At 35.0% G+C, this 20,780-nt stretch overlaps 1 protein-coding gene across 1 annotated transcript; it reads left to right on the top strand.

Moving 5' to 3' along the window:
- Window positions 1–6,514: 6,514 nt before the first annotated feature.
- On the top strand, window positions 6,515–7,571 carry LOC117032200 (olfactory receptor 13C2). Its single transcript, XM_033123521.1, has one exon. It carries the CDS (start codon window positions 6,531–6,533, stop codon window positions 7,485–7,487), a length of 957 nt encoding a protein of 318 aa, XP_032979412.1. The 5' UTR covers window positions 6,515–6,530; the 3' UTR covers window positions 7,488–7,571.
- Window positions 7,572–20,780: the final 13,209 nt, after the last annotated feature.

The raw sequence follows: 20,780 nt of genomic DNA, 5'->3' as shown, positions 1-20,780 counted from the left end.
GATACATGTGAATAACAAAAAAATATATAATTTAAAAAAAGAAAAAAATTGAAACAGATGCCTAATTATGTTGGAAAGGTTAACTCATAGTAAAAAAAAAAAAGCAAATTTTCAATTTAAATAATTTAAGCAATTTCTTTAGGTCTAGAGAATGCACATTGAGACTGAGTTGCCCTCCAATAAGATATTTTCTACATCCTAGGTGATAACAGAACAAATAACTATAGCTTTCTAAACAAATTTTTGGTGGAGGGCTTTATTTGGCTTTACAAAATTATGCCCCATATCCTAGCATTAATGACATAGATTGAAAAAAAATATTAATAGTAACCAAAACTTCTCTGTCAAGAAAAGTAAAAGAGTAATTTCATTTCCTTGAAACATTGTTCTGAAGTGATTTATTTAGGTGTTTCACTTAAGTAACGTTGGACATAGGATTTTGAGGACTTGGGGAGAAGAAAGGAAGAAACGGGTAAAGAGCTCTGTTCTTGGGCAAGAAGCTTAGCTACACGGTGGCAGACCAGGCAGGACCTAAGATGTCCAGGAAGCAATTCCTTGTGATCATGTCACTGAACTGCAGAAACAATGATGTTGAACACCCAGTTCTAACTTGTTTCCTGTTCAGTGCTATGAGTCCTCCCCACCCCCCATTATCTTTACACCTTTAGTCAAAGTCTGTTTTATCGGGGTTAGTGGTTTTGTGGTGAACAAATTGCATTTGTTACTTGGTTGAAGCAGTTCAAGTAAAGGAGAGCACTGTCTATAGAAGCAGAATATGGCTGAGAGGACCTGGAATGTATATATTCATCAATACCTCCTAGTTGTTTAAATTATATAGATAATGTTTTATGCCGATTAATTTGGGTGATAGGTCTGTGTCTTTTAGGTGAATGCTTTGGAGACGTACACAGTATGGAGTGGGATTGAGTTACATATTAGGTTGTAGAGTTATAAGAAAATCAAATAGCTTGATGGCTTCTACGTTTTCATTGTAGTTTCAAAGTTTCTGAATTTGTTGTGCATGTCAAAATGCCACTCATAGTCACATAACCACATATTCGTTCTGAATTTCAGAGTCAAAGGCAATAATTTTTAGATTATTTTATACAATAGAACACTTTCTCTTCAGTCATTAATTTAACAAATATCAATTAAAAAACTATAACTATATATATATATTTTTCTTATAACCATGTCTAGAACTTTATAAGTTTTTGTTCTTATTCTTAATAGCCAATAATTAGTGTAGCTAAATAAGTTCTTTCTACTATATTATCTAAGAAAGAAACAAAGGAATAAGACAAACAAATAAACAAAAACTCTTAGACACAGACAATAGTTTAGTGGTTACCAGAGGGAAATGGGGGAGAGGGGTGGGAGATGAGGGTAAAGGGGGTCAAATATATGGTGATGGAAGGAGAACTGACTGTGGATGGTGAACACACAATGTGATAGATATATAGATGATGTATTACAGAATTGTACACTTGAAACCTATATAATTTTGCTAACCATTGTCACCCTAATAAATTTAATAAAATATAAATAACACATGGAAGAATGAATAAAGATCTGGACAAAGCCATTAGAATATGTTTGGATTGAAGATTTCTGCAGTGTAAGATAATATATTGAGAATGGGATAAGACACATCCTCAAAACTTCTGATTGGTAATTTGAAATACAGTAATGCATCTAATATAATTAAGTCTTTCGGGGATTATTCTTGAAGTTTTCCAAAGTTTTAAACATCTTGTCCCTGAAGCAATTTAAAGTTATGGCTTAGAAAATTGCATAAGTCTCTGAGAGCAAGAAATACGTAAATGGCCTTCCTGAGTCAGGAGAAGATTCTTTGGAGAATTTCCTGGATCTTCACAATGGGGTGGCGTTTCTGCCTGGGCTTGAAGTTCAAATGAAATCTACCATATTCTCAAATATTCATTTTCCTCTTACTTTTAAACTAGCAAAACCAAAATGTACTCCCTTTGTAATCAATCACATTTGGTTGTAATATATAGAAGGTTTTAAAACAATTTTGAAATAGTACCTTTGCCATCAATGTTTTCCAGATAAGAAATCCTGTGACATGATGGCTCCTCTCTGGTAACACCTTCAGAAATTCAACCTCATGGAAAATTTTATACGAAAGACTGCGAATAGAAGATCAAGGCAAAACAATCTGCTATGTGTTGCAACCTAGGAGGCAAGTCGACCTTTTACTTAGAGGTAATTGCTGAAAACATACTAATAACACAAATCCAAAGGGATGTCAATCCAGTGAACTGAGTTAACATAGGCCATATGTTTTGGAGATAGTATATTTCTTACCATATAGAGAGTCTACAGAGAATAGGAATGAAAACATCTAAGAGGAATTTCTTGGATATAGTGAAAAAATGAAAAATATGACCAAAAGAGTAACTTGAAATCTGGAGTAATTTGAATATCCCCAAAATGGGTATTTAAGTCTAGAAGTTATTTTACTGGGAATAAAGAATAATTTAGAATATAATTTCCTGGCCCTTGGTTCATTGCAAGTGTCTACACACGTCTAATGGTGTCATTTCTCACTGGTCCAATGAGGTTGCTGATGTATAATTGGCTGCAGATTTGCACTCTTGATCCAGAACGTTAAGTAGGCTGGTGTCACCAAAGTTTTGATTCTGTAACAATTTACTTCACAGCACTAATTCATTTCTCTGTGGTTCAGTTTAGCAAATGTTTGTCTAACGCTAATCATGAGCAGACAGCCCTTGGTGGAGCCTCTCACTGGGGTGCTGTTTGGAAAACTTTACTACCTGTTCTTGGATACTTCTTTTGATCTATGTAAAAAAGGAAATGAAGGGAAAATACGAGTTCTTAGCTAACAAGAAAGAATTCTGACTTTCATAGTTATGTTTGCAAGAGTATTTTGGGGATTTTTTTGAACACTTAAATTTGTTGTTGTTAGTAATGTATTCCTATGGTAACTTTAGACATAATATTTCACAACACAAGCACACACACACACAACTTTTAGATGAATGAATTCAAGTAGCCTTTCTTTAAAACAATGTCAACCTTTGAGTTCCTTCTTTTAAATGCCATTGGACTTTGCTACAGTGGCATAATACTCTTCGTTACAAAGTGAGTAGAGTTTGGTATAACATGCATCCATGTCATACCACGGATGTGATGAAAATCAGTGCGTTGGTTGGGTAAGAAGAGTCCAGATACAGGTCTGATAGTAAAAATTTAAAGGTACTCTTGTAGAAACATGAAACTGGGGGCAGAAATGTAAAATAACTTGAAAAACAAACAAGTCAGTGAAAGCTGTAGGAAACCAAAATAGTGCTTACCTTATGCTAGATGCTATACAAGCATTGTTTTATTTATTCTCCCAAGAACACAATGATGAGGCTATTTCAAATCCCCTGTTGTAGGTAAGGATATTGAGAAGTTACGTAAATTGCCCAAGGTCACATAGCTAGTGAATGGCCTGGAAGCAGAGGGGACATGGATGAGGCACCCCAGCCCTGAGGTCACTGCTGGCCATACACAGGCATACTCCATATAGAAAGCACATAGAGTGTGAGTCCATGTGTTCTGCCCAAAGCCAGAGAGGCCTGTCATTGATCCAACCCATTGATAAAAGGCTTTTAGTGAGGACTGAGTGGAGTAGTGTGGACTGAAGCTCCGGCTTTAAGGGGGCGCAGGGCTCCAGGCAGGGTAGGTTTGGGAAGAAGCAAAGCTGGGGCAATGGAAGTGGAGTCCCTTGTAGCTGTTTCTGCAGCACAGATCTGCCCCACGCCCTCTTGTTGGGTGCTGCTTTGAGCTTCTCCCTGTCCACTCTGAAAACCATCTCAATGCATGTTTCCCTCCAAACTCGATAGCTGCCGACTGCTCTCTGTGGTTGGGGCTGTGGAGAGTGTAGTTGTATTTACTATATTGTAATATTTTTAACATCCTGTGTCTTCATGATAGAAGTTTTGTATTGTTTATGGGACCTTTCTGTATAAATATGAGCTCCAAAGCACATTTGCAGGTCAGTAAAAATCTCAATTTCATTAAAATTGCATGTTTTTTTCAGTAGACAAAGTGAGCTTACAGAGTGAAACTGCTTCTCAGTTATCATTTACCAGGGAATTGGAATTTGGGTGGCTAGCATTAAGAAGGTGAATCTCTGGGGCTCAGAGTAAAAGAAGCATGTATCTTTAGGGTATAAAAGAATCCTAAAGTATAAAAGGTAGAATTGGTTGAAATAAGGACAAAATAGGATGAAAGGAAAAGTACTCTAATAATGGCCAAAGGCAAAAATAGGTAATTAGAAGCTGGTTGAAATACATTTAAGTTATTCATTTGGTTTAGACCTAAAATTTTTGCCAAGTTTTCTGAATAAGGAGAAATAGTCTACATGTTAAGTGTCTACTTGTTTTGTGAATGAATCAGAGCACTTTAAATGAATTCTGCGTCCATGAACAAGGATATTTGCTGGAAATTTGTGTGTGTGTGGGGAGGGTCAGGTGGAGAGGCACAATTTCTGAGGTCTTTGAATGCAAAACTTACCCTTTCTGATTTCTGGGTGATGGCAGTAGATATTTCTCTGGGGAATCACCTGAGGTGGTAGTCTTTTTTTTAATTGGACTTAAGCAGCAACCAATTAAAATGGTAACTAAAGATGTTTGCATTGGGAGAACGAGAAGACAAGTCACAGCCTTGTAGACAGTATACGTGTCACATATCCCACAAAATGATTTATAGCCAGAGTATATAAAGAACTCTCAAAGGTCAACAATAAGAAAACAAACAACCCAATTAAAAATGAGCAAAAGACATGAATGGCACTTTATTAAAGAGAACATAAGACTGGCAAAAACCAACACAAACCATAATAACAAAAGCCCAACCAAACAATAGTCATTAGGGAAATGTAAATTAAAATTATGATAAACTATTGCTGCATACCTATTAGAATGTGTAAAAAATATATATGCTGACAATGCCAAGTGTCAATGAGGATGGGAAATACTTAGAACTCTCATACGTTTCTAGTTGGAATGCAAAAGTGATAGAGCCACTCTGGAAAACTGTTTGGCAGTTTCTTATAAACTTAAATATGCATGTCTCATACTATCCAGTATGCCACTCCTGGATATTTACCCTAGAAAAATGTAAACTATGTTCACACAAAAATCTGTGCATAAATATTTATAGCAGCTGTATTCATAATTGCCCCAAACTGGAAACAACCCAAATGTTTTTCAACAGGTGAATAGATAAACTGTAGTACAGTCATACAATGAAATACTACTCAGAAATAACAACCTGGTGAATCTCAGAGGCTTTGTGAAAGAAGCCAGAAACCAAATGGCTCACATATTTCCATGTATATGACATTCTGGAAAATGTAAAACTGGAAGGTTAAAAAATATTAGTCTTTGCCAGGATTTATGAGAGGATGAAAGGGGTGGTTATAAAGGGATAGCATAAGGGAGTTTTTAGGGTGAAGGAAGAGTTCTGTGTCCTGATTATGGTGATAGTTACGTGTACATGAATCTATACATGTCTTAAAATTCATAGAACTGTACATTAAAAGAGACAAAATCAATTTGACTATATGATAACTTAAAAAGTAAAACATTTAAAATTACTCTATATGTCACCAGAAAAAGGACATTACATTGTAACAAAAATACTTCTGATTATTGGACTTCACATGAATTACACCCGTGTTTTAGGCAACCGGGCACCCAATAAACACTGGCTGGGTTGATTGCCGACCATTCTCCCATTGCACTGACGCCCTTCTTTCAGTATTGTCATAGTATACGGTGGGGTACTGTTGAATTTCCCTGACCTGGGAGGTAGGGTGCCTTAACAAGTTAACTAACCCAATCTCTGCTATGATGAATTCCATATTCTTTTTGCAGTTCATCAAAACAACAACAACAACAACAGATAATTATGGAAGACAATCAGGCTTGAGTTTGACCTTCGCCTTTGCTACATATTAATTACATGACTTTAGGTTAAACTCTCTTAGTTTAACTTAGAGAAATTCCTTATCTTTATTTAAAAAAAATTTTTATTCAATTTATTAACAAAACAAAACAGTTCACCCATTTCTCCTTCCTCCCTCATCCCCCACCTCTTATGACCACCAATCTGTTCTCTGTATCTACGACCCTGTTTAGTGGTTTTTTGTTTTTAGATTCCATGTATAAGAGAGCATATGGTGTTTGTCTTTCTCCATCTGACCTTATCTCTAAAATGATAATAACTGTAGGGTTTCAATGATGTAATGTATGAATAAAACCTCACAAAGTTGCTGGTCCAGAAAGAGCTTCTCCCCCATACTTCTCCTCCTGTATTTTTTATTTCTTCACTCCCTTACCTTTTCTCTCTTCTCTATTTTCTTTCTTCCTTCTTATCATTGGGTTCACGGCAAACTTTAATATTTATGTATCAGTGAACTTGGAGTTAGCATAGTAAAGAAATTATTATTATTATTTGTAAATTATTTGAATATTTACAGGTAAAAGAGAGAAAGTATGGACTGGGAAAACCAAACCATTCTGGTGGAATTCGTTTTAAAGGGGCTTTCTGGTTACCCAAGGCTTGAGCTACTCTTTTTTGCGCTAATCTTAATAATGTATGTGGTCATCCTTTTGGGCAATGGCACCCTTATTTCCATCAGCATCTTGGACCCCCACCTGCACACGCCCATGTACTTCTTCCTGGGGAACCTCTCCTTCCTGGATATCTGCTACACCACCACCTCCATTCCCCCCACACTGGTGAGCTTCCTCTCAGAAAGAAAGACCATCTCCTTCTCTGGCTGTGCAGTACAGATGTTCCTTGGCTTGGCCATGGGGACAACAGAGTGCGTGCTCCTGGGCATGATGGCCTTTGACCGCTATGTGGCCATCTGCTACCCTCTGAGATACCCTGTCATCATTAGCAAGGATTCCTATGTGCCCATGGCAGCTGGGTCGTGGATCATAGGAGTTGTCAACTCTGCCGTACAAACTGTGTTTGTAGTACAATTGCCTTTCTGTAGGAATAATGTCATCAATCATTTCTCCTGTGAAATTCTGGCTGTCATGAAATTGGCCTGTGCAGACATCTCAGGCAACGAGTTCATCATGCTTGTGGCCACGACTTTGTTCACATTGATGCCCCTGCTCTTGATTGTCGTCTCTTACTCGTTAATTGTTGTCAACATCCTTAAGATCCATACTTCTGAGGGGAGAAGCAAAGCCTTCTCCACCTGCTCAGCCCACCTGACTGTGGTGATCATCTTCTATGGGACCATTCTCTTCATGTACATGAAGCCGAAGTCTAAAGAGACATTTCATTCAGATGATTTGGATGCTACTGACAAACTTATATCCATGTTTTATGGGGTGGTGACTCCCATGGTGAATCCTTTAATTTACAGTCTCAGAAACAAGGATGTGAAGGAGGCAGTAAAACACCTATTTATAAGAAAAGTTTTTAGCAAGTAAATGGGAAAGGGACAGGTAATTTTTTATAATCATAATGAGGAGATCAGCCAGGTAAACCAAAGAGTCAAATAGATAGGTACTTGTTGCTGTGTTAAATTTATCTCTCAAATCTTTCAAGCTCTAAAATATTCTTTTTTTGGCAATGTATAATGAAAGTAAGTAAATAAACTTCAGTTTTTTCGGAGTCAATGATTGCAGTTTGTTGTTGTTGTTATTGACAAGCTTGATTGTAAAGGCAAGTGAAGGGATAGTGTAATAGACAGAGAAATTTCCAGACAGGAAAAAGGTACACTTGTATCAAAAACCGTAAAATTTTTTTGATAAAGTTATTTCCAAAACCAATTTCACACGTTTTTATTTTTGTTACAAGACAGAATGAAGCCTAGTTTCAGATTTTTAAAACTCAGTTAAAATTATTAATTTTCAATACTATAAGTACTAAAATAATTTAATATGTTTGGAGTCTATTCAAATATGTAAGAGTGATATGTAATACTCTGTCTAGGTAGCTGTACACTATTAAACTTTTTGGTTCTAGAATACTATTATTTTTATAACTTTTTGTTCATCTCTAACTATGAGGCATTAAATTATTTTTCTTTTCTGCTTTCAACATACCTACTGTAGTCTTCTTTCCAAAGAACTTCTGATACATGGGATCTAACTGCTTTGAACTTTGAATCAAATAACTGATTTTTACAGCTGCTTGAAAATTAAATGTAAATAACTTCTGTGTCAAATATCCGCTGATAAAAGTACAGCTATGTCTTTGCCTCTGTCTTGTTGACTCTCCTTCCATGAAGTATGTTGTTGATCCAAGAGGAGTTTGTTGTTAGCCTACCTTTTTAATTAGACCTACCTTGTCACTAGATCCGCCTTTTAGATGTGCTTTTACATTTGATTTTTATCTGGGATTTATATTTCTTTCCTTTGCTGTGGTAACCATAAGATTTTAAAAAAGTTTATACCTTTATCATTTTATTTCTTCTTGACTGAATTTCAAATTTTAAATTTTCATGTTAGATTTTAATGTTTATTTTAATGTTACAACTTTTTTCTTCACCTGCTACCATATTAGCCTCAAATATTTTTATATAAATCAGTTTATTTTTTATTTTATTTAACTTTTTAAAATTTTTATTAAATTTATTGGGGTGATATTGGTTAATAAAATTATACAGGTTTCAAGTGTACATTTCTATAATACATCATCTATATATTGCATTATGTGTTCACCACCCAGAGTCAGTTCTCCTTCCGTCACCGTATATTTGACCCCCTTTACGCTCTTCTGGTAACCACTAAACTGTTGTCTGTGTCTATGATTTTTTGTTTGTTTATTTGTTTGTTGCTTTCAGTTTTCCTTTGTTAGATGATTGGATAAAGAAGATGAGGTACATATATACAATGAAATATCACTAAGCCGTAAGAAAAGATGAAATACTGCCATTTGCAACAACACGGATGGATCTTGAGATTATCATGCTAAGTGACATAACTCAGACAGAAAAAAGTTGAGAAACATATAATTTCACCATTATATGGGATATAAAACTGAAAAATTTTTATTTTACATTTTATGTAGTTTATCTTATGCTTCTTTTAGAAATTTAGAAAACTATGAGGTATTAAGTTACTCGGTTTTATTTTATTTGTTTAGTTGCTTTAGCTTTTAAATGCTAATTAAAATCCCACATTATTTAATTGTTAATTTTGTATTTACATTTTTAAATATTCCTGGTTTTATTTTATCCTTTGAAACACTTTTTAAATTAAAACTTGTATTTTTAACTGAAAGTAGACATCCATTTTCCCCCTTACAGTTCAGAAATGAGGCAGCAGGGAGCGTTATACAAAATACCACACCACAAAGAGGGAAATTGAATGGCTCCTTTATTTCTTTGTAATTTTACTTCTATCTCTGTCTCCTTGAATCAGTCTTTTAGCCCTGTTAGTAATTATTTTCTGAGACTGTCCTCCAAGAAATTTGAGTGAACCACAATTTAATCCTTTCTAGAGCCTATATCTAACAACAACAACAAGGTCCTAACTAACTTCATGGAATGGTATCCTTTCTGAAACTATATGACAAACTATTTTAAGACGTAGTTTCTCTAATACATAAAACTGTTAGATTTGGATAAACTGCGCCAAAGTTTGTCTCATGCCAGAGGTTGTCAGCGTATCCAAGGAAGTCATGAAAGATTTGATTAACAAAACAGTGGAGGTTTTATATCCAGGTTCACAGCCTGCTTTTACATCAAATATATTTATTCCCAAAATGGAGCTCATGGGAATTTCTTTTCTGGAAATTATTTTTGTTATTCCTCTGCATTGCTTTCTTTCATCATGATGGTCAATGAAGCTAGCTAGAAACTAGTTTGTCCAAAATTAGATGTAAAAAAAAAAAAAAGGAAATGGAGCTGTTTCACTGATTCATGGTTTTCTGACCTTGTTGTGTTCAGTACTGGTCATTCTACATCTGTCCAGAAAGTGGAACCACCATATTTCAGATTGGCCCTTCTTTGGAAAATATTTAGGGAACAGAGAGACTAGCAATCTTTGAACTTTAGTTGACTTTCTTAGGCGAGAACTATGTGTCATTCAGAGTGAAATAGAAAAATACCCGAATGGTGACTGAATGGGAGTCTGTAGAGGTTACTGGTTGTAGCTGATCATCTCTTGTTTCAGACCACTACTTAGGTGTCACTGCTAGTCATTTCTGCCTGTTCTTCAATGTCATTGATGCAGTTCTTTGTCCAGTTTGTTCCATCCCATGCATGGATTTGCCTCCATTCCCTGAAGGATAGCTAGATCTGGACTTCTATTTACTAACTAAAGATTTGAGGAAGATATAAGGGAATGACAGTACAGGAAAGGAAAAAAGAAAACCTTAGCTATCAGATCTCACTGTTCCTAACATCCACAAAAAACTTTCATGAAGATCCCTTATCGTCTAACTCTCTCCTTAGCCCTGGCCTCCTTTTATGTTAATGAGTTTCCTCTGCCTCAGATTGGAATTATATCTTAAATATATTACTACCCTGAGTCCCAGGGAAGCATGATATCTGTCCAGATTTTATTTCCCCAGCCTGACTCCATGAACTTAGGTCTGTTCCGTAGAAGTGATCAGGGACAGGCCAAAGCTTAAGTAGTTGCTTCCAACCAGGGCACAAACAGTACTGTTTTGGGATGCTGGTAACAGAGTGTGATGCCTACTTTTTTGTGTGGAAGATCGTGTAGCTTTGAAACATGATGGCCCTAATGGAAACCACCTTGATATGGTGACTATATGTCTCTATTTGCTCAGAACTAGTCTAGTTAACACCAGTTGCCCTAGTGTCATTAGTGATAGTTTTCCCTTTCATTGTCAAGTGTCCTAGTTTGAATGATTAATTTATGATAACCCTAAACAGGAGGGCCTATTAGAGGCAAGAGGTGCATCAGATTCCAGGGCAGGGATAGGAATAGCAGATCATAACATTGTGACAGTGTCTTGAGGGGGACAGAATGCACACATACTATTCAGCACATGTGAGATACTTCCGGGGCTCTTCAAATTAAGTGGGTAGGTCTTTGATCCAGTTTGGAGATACTAGATGGAAAGTTAGGAGATCCTTTACATTTGGAAACTATGCTACAAATTAGATATTAAATTGTCACTGAAAAATTGTGTAATGACCACCCACAATATGAATCTGTGGATTTTCTTTCAGGCAATAATTCACTAAAATGGTTAGTTCTGCTAGTTCCTTGTTAGAATAAAACTGCATCATCTGTTTATAAACAATTTGTTCTTTTTTTCTTTGTTTTGGAGGGAATGACCACCAATTCATTTAAAATGATTAGAGATAATTAAATAACAAGTGAAAGAATGAGAGTCCAAAATAAAGTAACTCTGTGTTTTTCCACTGGCCCATGTTAGCTTTCCCATCAGAAGATTACTCTTACTGGCTTTACATCTAATGAGATGAGGAGCATATAATGGGAAATCTATTTTGAACTTGTAATCCTTGGCCTATTAATCATCTTTAACATTAAATACTAAAATATAATGGAACAGTATCTATAGGTAAATAGGAACAATTTCAAATACTTTCCTAATAAATATCACTGATAAGGATTCAACAGTTATCTTAAGGTGAAATTGCCTGATGCTCATACATTTGCACTTAGATTTTCTTTTGTTCTATCTATTTGTACATATCATTATTTAAAGATATTACTTTATAAGACATCCTTGATATTCTTCTTGCTAATGGCCTTTTAAGGCCATGATAGACTTTCATATTATTTCAAAAGCTAAATAACTTGGAATTTGCAAAAATGAGATGTCATTCATGATTCCATAAATTCTGAGGTAGCTTGAAAATGTCAAGATGTATTTGCCATGACTCTGAAAAGACTGGCATTAAAAGCCACACTTCCCACTTTCCACCAAATTGGGGAAATGAGTTTCCGGGATCTGTATAAACCTGGGACAAAATGTATGAGTACTTATTTACTATGATCTTGTGTTATCACATCCATGAAATATCTTGAGTTCTGAAGGATAACAAGTTTCTCTAGTTTCTAAGAATGGGCTATTAACTGCCTTTTTAAGGTTACCCTGAGGCTCTGGGAAAACCATGTCCTCCATACAGAATTGATGCTGAGGAAAGATCAACTAAGGCTACGAGTAAGCTAATATTTTTCTGCCTAATTTCCTCATGAGTCATAAAGAACATTATTCTGGACAGATAAAGATTTGTGCCTGTAGCCTGCCTGATATCCATGGAAATTATTGGTCTGCAACATAAAATTTGTTAACCATTTAGCTGATGTTGAATTTTGTTAGAATGTTTAATAAGTTAATAGATTCATACTAATTGAGGAGTATAGGTGTGCTTAGTTTTGAATGTTTGAATCCAGTTAGAAGGGATGTCAGCCTATCATTAATAACACGGAGCCAATTAGTGTAGATCAGAACAGTTTCTCATCTTCTCTAAAAATAAAGAATGTTATCCTCTGGTACATTTTTTTTCACCTTAAGTTTTAAAAACAAGCTCTATGGTATGTGAGGGTTCATAAACTGGACCCTGGGCAGAAAGTCGCATAGGATGTTAAATCTTCCAGACGATGGATCTTCATCTGTGCTAAAAAATATGAAGCTTTCTACAAGGTCTTGGATCTCAACCACCTTAGCACAAGTCATTCTGTCTCAGAATCTACTCCCATAGAGGATCTCTTTGCCAGATGAAATCCACCAAGACACTCTTTTAAAGTGATGTTTTCCCCAATTTCCTTTGAAATTTATAATTTGCTTTACATTTATTAGACATCAGATAGTGACCAGGTGTTTTTTTTTTTTTTTTTTACTTATTTTCATTTTCTTCTTTTCTGTCTCACTAAAATAATTAAAAATATGTATTATAGGATTCCTGAGAGCTTGCTTATACCAGGTACTAAGAAAATGGACTTTACATTTGCTATATTTTGTATCTAGAAATATTGTATGTTTTTTCCAATCTGCTTGTTTGTGGTATGGGGGAATTCTTAATTTTTAAGAAATCCAAAACCTAGTTTTAAATAGTCCGTAGCTGCTCTTGGGCAACAGTGGATTTTTCAAATAAAATTCTCTCATTTTAGCTTGTTTTTCTCAACTCCAGAATACTTACGATAGTAGTAAATATTGATGAGCCCTGCAACAACTAAGAATTTCTTCCTAATCCAGAATGTCTATTGTAAGCAGCATAGGGCAGCACAGGGAGCAAACACTAATATACTTTAAAGTATTAGACACTTGCAGAGCAGACAGCTGGAAGTGATGTAATACAATAGCTCATGTATTGGGTTCCCAAAGATATTCAGTTCAATTCAGATATATTTCTTGGTGCCTAATATTTCCTTACCAGTCTTCTAGATACACATGATATGTTGGTGAATATAATAGACAAACATTTTTGCCCTAATAGGGCTTACACTCTAGTCAGGGAGACATATTTTTTAAAATTGAAAAAAAAGTAACAATATTGAACATCTGAGTAGAGTAGCTAATGGAATCACTAAGAAAACTAGATAAGCTGCATAGTATAAATTTTTTTAAATGAATTACATTGCTTCCGAATAAGTCAAGATATGAGGAGCTAAGATTCTGAAGAGAAGGGAATCTCATTTAAGTGAATCAAACATTCTGTGCTCCTCTTTTTTTCTCTTAGGGCATTTGCTGATTCTTAATTGCCTGTTGGCAGGCTGGAAACTGGGCAGAGAGATGCTGCTAAGAGAGAGTGAGAATAGATTTTGGCAATCTCATGGGTCTGGGAAGGCAAGACTTGGATTTTGGACTAAATCATCCATTCCAAATTGAAGGGAGGCCAAAGTTCTGAACTGAGGGGGGTACAGATCCATGATCCCAACAATTGTCATTGTTTTTCTACATGAGGCATTTGCTGATTCTTAGGCTGCTCAGGGTAACAGGTCTGGAAATTGAGCAAAAATGGACTGAACACATTAGATGAAATTTCAGCACTTCCAAAATACTTATGAGCTAAGCATTGAGGTCTTGGACTCATGAAAGATAAAATTCCCTTATGTAAACTCCAGAGTCTCAGTTCAGACTCTAGAGGGATAAATCTTAAAAAGGAGATGAACCAGATTTTGCTAAGTCTTACGAGCTCTGAAATTCATCCCTAAATTATCTCAATCTCTCTTTGATATAAGGCAATTACCCCTATTCTAGGTTTCGATGTGAGGATAAAGTGAATTCTCTTTGTATAAGTAAAACATCAAGCAGAGATTCTGCACTTTTTATATAAACAAAATCTGGCATTTAACTTAAAAATTACCAGGTGTTTTAAGATCAAGAGACAAAACCAGACAAATTGAAGATCTTCAGTTAATCCAAATATAGAAGTTATGAGACACAGATTTCAAAATATCTGATGTTAACATGTTACTCACCATAGATAACAAGATGAGTTTACTGGAGAATTAGAGATTATATTAAAAAATCTAGTAGAAATTATGAAGCTTAAAAATACAGCTTGAATTAAGAACTGACTAGATGGATTTAACCACAGATTAAACAAGTTTGAAGAAAGGCTTAGCAAACTGGAACATACATCAGAACAAAATATCCATACTAGTGCATTGAGAAGAAGAATGAAGGAAAATACAGAAAGGACTGTGAGAGATATATGGGACATGTTGGAAAAATCTAACATGTATATAACTGAACACTCACAAGGAGAGGAAAAAGAGGAAATGAGGAAAAAGAGAAAATGGCTAATAATAAATGATTTTTTCAAACTTATGAAAAACATCAAGTTACAAAAGCAAGGAAATCAACAATGTCTAAAGAGAAAGCCACATTTAAGAACCTCATTGTAAAATTTCAGAAACAAACATTAAATATAAATTTAAAAAGCAGCCAATCAAAAGAAAAATCAAAGTCTTTTCCTCAAAAAAGCAGCAACAAATCTTAGAGGTGACATCTCAACAGAAACAAAGGAATGTAATACACAGCATTTTAAAAGTGTTGAAAGAAAATAATTGCCAACCAATAATTATATCCTCCGTGAAAATATCTTTCAAAAGCAGAAACAAAATGAAAACATTTCCAGACCCCTCCTCCCAAATCTCCCCCCCTCTCTCTTTCTCTCTCTCTCTCTCTCTCTCTCTCTCTCTTTCTTTGTCTCTCTCTCTCTCTCATCTCTAGCCAACTTGCCTTGAAATAAATTCAGGTGGAAAGAAAATCATCAGAAACAAATAGTAAGGAATAATAATCCTAAAGATGGATGAGCATATCGGTCAATTTAAATTAATATCAAGTGTAACAAACAACAATCGTAGTGTTTTTAGCTTCTAAATTATATGTAGAATCACAACTTAGTAATAACTAGGAGTGGTTAAGGGAAATTTAAAGTTTAGCATTTTCTAGGAAGTGATAATTGATCTTATATGTAAGCGATATGTGATATTGCATGTATTATAACCTTATAAGTCAGGAATATAGGTTTTTATCTCTAAAGTTAGCATCCTTGCAAAAAATTTTTTTAAATGAAGGGAAAATGGCAAATTGCTCCAAAGAAAGCAAGAGAGACAAAGGATAAAATAGAACATGTGGGACTAATAGAAAACAAAGAGTAATGTGTTAGACAAAAACTCATATATTTCAGTACCTATAATAAATGAAATAAAAGATGACAAAAATGTGTGCTATCATCACTTATATTCAATATTGTACTGGATTCATAATTAGTACCATAACTAATGCCAAAGATATAAATGAGAGAAAGAAAAAAAATGTCATTATTTACAAATGATACTATATGCACATGGAATACCCAAATGGTCTACAAACTATTGGAATTAATAAGTGAATTCAGCAAAGTTGATCAATAACAAGTTTAATATAGAAAAATCATTACATACCAACAACAAAAAAGTAGATAATGGAATTTAAAGCACAACTTACAATAGCATCAAAAACATAAAATATATATGAATTAATCTAATGTAATATGTGCAAGACATTCATATAAGAAAAACCAATACACCATTATTGAGAGGAATTAAAGAAGATCTAAATAAATGGAAAGATATATCTTTCTAATGGATTCGAAAATGCAGGCATTTAAAGATGTTAATTCTCTCTAAATTGACATATTAGTTCAAGGCTATCACAATAAAAATTCCAGCAGGTATATTGTGAGAATTGATAAATTTATGCTAAAATATATCAATACCAACACCAGCCAAACCATCTATAAAGAAGAAAAAATTTAAAGGACCAGAAATCAAGACTTGTTATAGAGTTACAGTTCATAATACAATGTAGTATTGATACAAAGATAGAAAAATAGACCAGCAGAAAAGAACAAGAGGCCCAAAACAGATCCGTAGAAATATGGTCAATTAGTTTATGTCAAAAGTGACACTGCAAAGCAGTGGGAAAGGATCTTTTCAATAAATCATGCTGAGTCAAATAGTATCTGCATAGTAAAAAATAAAGCTTGACCTTTGTCTCATACCATACACAAAAATTAAGTCCAGATGGATTGTATGTTTCAATATAAAAAGTAAAAATATAAGGCTTCTAGAAAATAAGAGAGGAGATTTGAACTAATCAGTGTATTCTATGGATAAAAATGGGATAGAAAAATGAATAAAATTGTGATTCTTTTAAGAAGGATTAAGGCCCAGGTGAGTCAATCTTGGATTGGTAATGAAAACATCTATTGTTACATTTGTCTTATATTACTACAGTGCTGCAGCATAATATACAATTATAAAACCTCAGTGGCATACCAAAACAAACATTTATTAAAGTCTATGAGATGCAGTTTATCTGGGTTGAAGCCAGGTGATCGTAACTAGATTATTTTTGCATGTCAAATCAGCTGTGAGTTGGCTTGTTTTTGGACTCACTCATTTGTTGAGGATTGACTGACAGTTGGCTCACCTGGGATGGCCTCAGTTGTGGCAACTGCGGCAACTCAGTTCTGCTTAATGTGCATTTCATCCTCCCGTTGGCTAACTTGGACATAGTCTCATGACAATAGCAGAGATGGAAGAGAGAGGGCTAACCTAATTGTGCAAGGGATTTACATCTCTGCTTGCATTATATTTGCTCATGCCATGGTGACCAAATCAAGTTACACGCCTAAGGCTTAAATCAGATGAGGTGGGCCTAGGAAGGAGTGAAGAACTGAGGTCATTAATGCAATTAATATACCACTTATATATTAATTGTATAAGGTCACTTAGCTAATCAGTAGTTGAGCTGAGCTTCAGTCCGGAACTCTTTTACTTTCAGTCCAGTACTCATTCTGATGCTCCAAACCATCAGGGTTATTATGTAATCTTTACAAAATCACACACATTGTACTAGGAACTTAGTCTATTTCAGGGGCATTTGATAGTAATAAATCACCTGATTGATCAATGATCTCTCTTCACTTTGCGGCCATTTGAAAACTCAGTAAGGATATCTCATTTTTTTATTACTCAGATAACTGCGATATTTGGAGAGATTTCTGAACACAAATGGGTCAGTTTACAAATTCAGAAGCCATGTGGAAAGAATTTCTATAATTCTATTAATTGGAATGTTTGCTGCATAATATGGGGCAATCTATAGATGGAATGGCAAGTGGTCTCCTCTAGTTCTTTTTGCACAAATGCTGCCCCCAAAGTAGGTCTTTTACTAGGCCAATGACTTAAAATAATTTTTAAAATATTTGCTTAATTTTTTTTTGGTCCCCAATTAGTTGATGTAACTTGGAGACTCACACCCTTGAGAACTGGAAAGTGTCTTAACTTCTTTATGTTTGAGTATCACAACATTAAATTGTTAAAGGAGTTGGAAGGTCCCTAATAGCAACAAGAGACTTTCATAGTCTTGGTTCCAGGGATAACCCTTCGGAAGTTTTTTTTGGAGCAGATCACAGGTGGTGATTTTGGCAGAACAAATCTCCCCGTCATGACTTCTCTCAAGAAATTATTTTGAAATTTTTATTTAATAGGAGACTTTGTGAATTAAGCAAGATTTGGGTTGATTTTTTGCAAACCAAGAACATCCATCTCCTTTTTCACAGCAATCTTCTGAATAAAATACGTCTGCACAACTGACTGTAATATAGTTTTCATAGGGTATTATTATAATTGTAAAATTCAGAATGTTTTACTCTTTAGAGCACTGCACCAGATTCGTAAGAAAGACTGTGCTGAAGATAACTTTAACTCTAAACGTTGACACACTCATTAACCAAAAAGAAAAACGTTCCTCACAAGTGCTGAGGTAAATGGGAGCGTCTCTTTCTACATCCTCAGACTTACAAAATTGATTAATGGGTTTCAACTAGGCCAAAAAAGCCAGAATAGAGATATTTACTTTAAAAAGAAGTACAAATTGGCAGGCAAATATTGCAGTGAAGGAATGAGTCCTGAATATAGTATAGAACTTTTAGTGTTATTATACTCTACATGTTGTCATTTACCTCAGACAATGCATTCAACTCCTCCGAGCATCCGTCAACTTTAAAATGAGAGGGTTGGGTTAGAAGTTCTCTGAATCTATTCTGGCCCTGACATTTAGAAATAAAGAAGGGAGCTTGTAGAAAACCATTTAATTATTTTAGCACAGCAATCAGATATCCTTTTAGAGAAAGAGAAAGTATCTAAATAAAATGACTTAGGGTAGATGAGACTGGCAAAGATTGAAGATAATGGTCAGGGAACGAGTGGGGACTCAATATACACAAGAAAAGAAGACTTCATTGCTTGTTTCTGAAAGGAAGGACAAGAGGGAGATGAAGAGAGGAAAAAGGGGAGAGCAAGACAGGACCCAGAGCTAGAGCAAGAAGACTGGGTGTTGGCTGAGGAAAGATCAATAGAGAAACCCTCAGGGGAAGTGGTGGTGTGTATTGACAAAAATGGATTTTAGAGACCAGATGTCTTTCACTTTTCTGGAAATAACCAGTAAGCGTTTTATATTCAGCCATGGATTGGGGTTGAATTTAAATAGATTGTGAAATGTACCGTTTTTTGTTTTTTCAAATCTGGGTCAATGTGGGCCAGCACTGGAGCAGCATACAGGCAATTATGGTTCTGGAAAGCAGGGAGACCGTGAAATCTTAAACCTTTTGTGATTGTCAGAAATTAGAGAAGCCATGTAACCGGAGTGGTGGAGGGAGAATTTAAAATAAATTAATCTAGATCTCTGATACCTGCACAAGATAGGAATAATCATCCTTCTTGAATGGATTAGAAAAAAAACTTTCAAAGAGGTCAAGTGATTTGCCTGATTTTGCCGACCAGTATGTAGCATGGTTGGATTTAGAGCCCAAATCTCACACTCCGGGAACAATGTTCTAATTCCGTACAGAGAATGATTGTTTGGGAAGCATTTCTACCTCTTCTAAGAGTACAAGTGGTCGTTGTCTTTCCCCCTCTCTCTGTACATCAGATATGTAAAGATAAGAGCTCATCATCTTTGTTTCTTAATTCAACTAGTTTCTTTAATGTTGCTGATAAGATTGCAACTGTAAATGACAAACTGAGAGCTCTTCAGGCTTTTATGTTGACCCAGAGAACTATGGTGAAAATGTACTTATTTTAACATGTATCAAGGCAGCAATGTGTTATTAAAAAATCTTTAAGGGGAGTTATTCCTTTGCTGGTATTGTGAGGAACAAGCTCTTGAGAAACTCATAGCCTAGTGGTTGTGCACCTGTAACTATAGTTCAGTGTGATACATTTGAGTAACATAAGTATGTACAAAGGATGAAGTGTACTTGAAACAACAGCATGCAGTTTTAATGACTGGATAAAAAAATACAAGAAAGACAAGACTGGAGCTGGGAAGGAAGGACATTCCAGGTAAATAAACTGTAGATTAAAGCCACAAAAATACAAAATGGCACAGTAAGTATGAGGAACCACAAGCCGGTTGTTGTTTTAGACCAAGGTGTGGAGGTGGAGTGTTGGGAGGTGAGATTGGAGAAGCAGGCAATGATAAAAACGTGAGGCTTGTGTGTTTGTGATTGATTTCATTTGAACTCTGTCTTGTAGGCCACTGGTTTTTAAGCATGTTGCCATAGGTGATCGATTGTGAGATATATTGCAAGTAATTTGATTTGCATTATAAAATGTATATCTTTGAAAATGATTTTTTTTAAGGAAGTACAGGTTCAAGATCATTCCATATTCAAAAATATTGGACAGAAATCAGGTAGTGTGATAGAGATTGGACTCTTGTCCATCTTCTATTTATGTTCTTTAGTGTGAAGCATATCCATCTGTTATAGTGCATAATTTGCAGCTTTATAAAGTACAACCATATCTCTTCTCATTTTAGCTTTTATAAAAAAATATCTCTTTGCCAGAAAACCTCCCCAGTCCTTAACTTGAATAGGTCCAATGCATTTTTTGATTAAACTAATTCTCAAAATGTCTCACTGAGCAATACCCCTAGCATACAGTTAGGATTATTTCATGTTTGCCTAGTACCCTGGGGCATACTTATATCATTTGATTGCAATTGTTCACTTACTTGAAAGTGTCTTATATTTTATTGTGAGTTGCCTGAGAGCAACTTTTATGTAATTAAGCTCTAGATCTTCAGTGACTTACAGTGTATTCACTAAATTTTGAATGAATGAATGAATGAATAATTAATATGCTATCGTCAGGATAATGATTCTTTTAAAGTACTACTAATAAAGACACCTTGAAAGTTGGTAGAGTTTAAATTTTTCAATATATACAATGTATACTTTTATTCCTTATATGAAATGAACAATAAGGAATAAA

This window comes from Rhinolophus ferrumequinum, chromosome 12, assembly GCF_004115265.2.
Source record: "Rhinolophus ferrumequinum isolate MPI-CBG mRhiFer1 chromosome 12, mRhiFer1_v1.p, whole genome shotgun sequence".
In the NCBI taxonomy this organism is placed as follows: domain Eukaryota; kingdom Metazoa; phylum Chordata; class Mammalia; order Chiroptera; family Rhinolophidae; genus Rhinolophus; species Rhinolophus ferrumequinum.
The sequence above is the reverse complement of the archived record's forward strand: the minus strand, read 5'-3'. Positions and strand labels throughout refer to the sequence as shown.

Excerpts from the sequence above, each read along its gene's own strand:
- LOC117032200 (XM_033123521.1), top strand. The coding sequence starts at position 6,531 with ATGGACTGGGAAAACCAAACCATTCTGGTGGAATTCGTTTTAAAGGGG.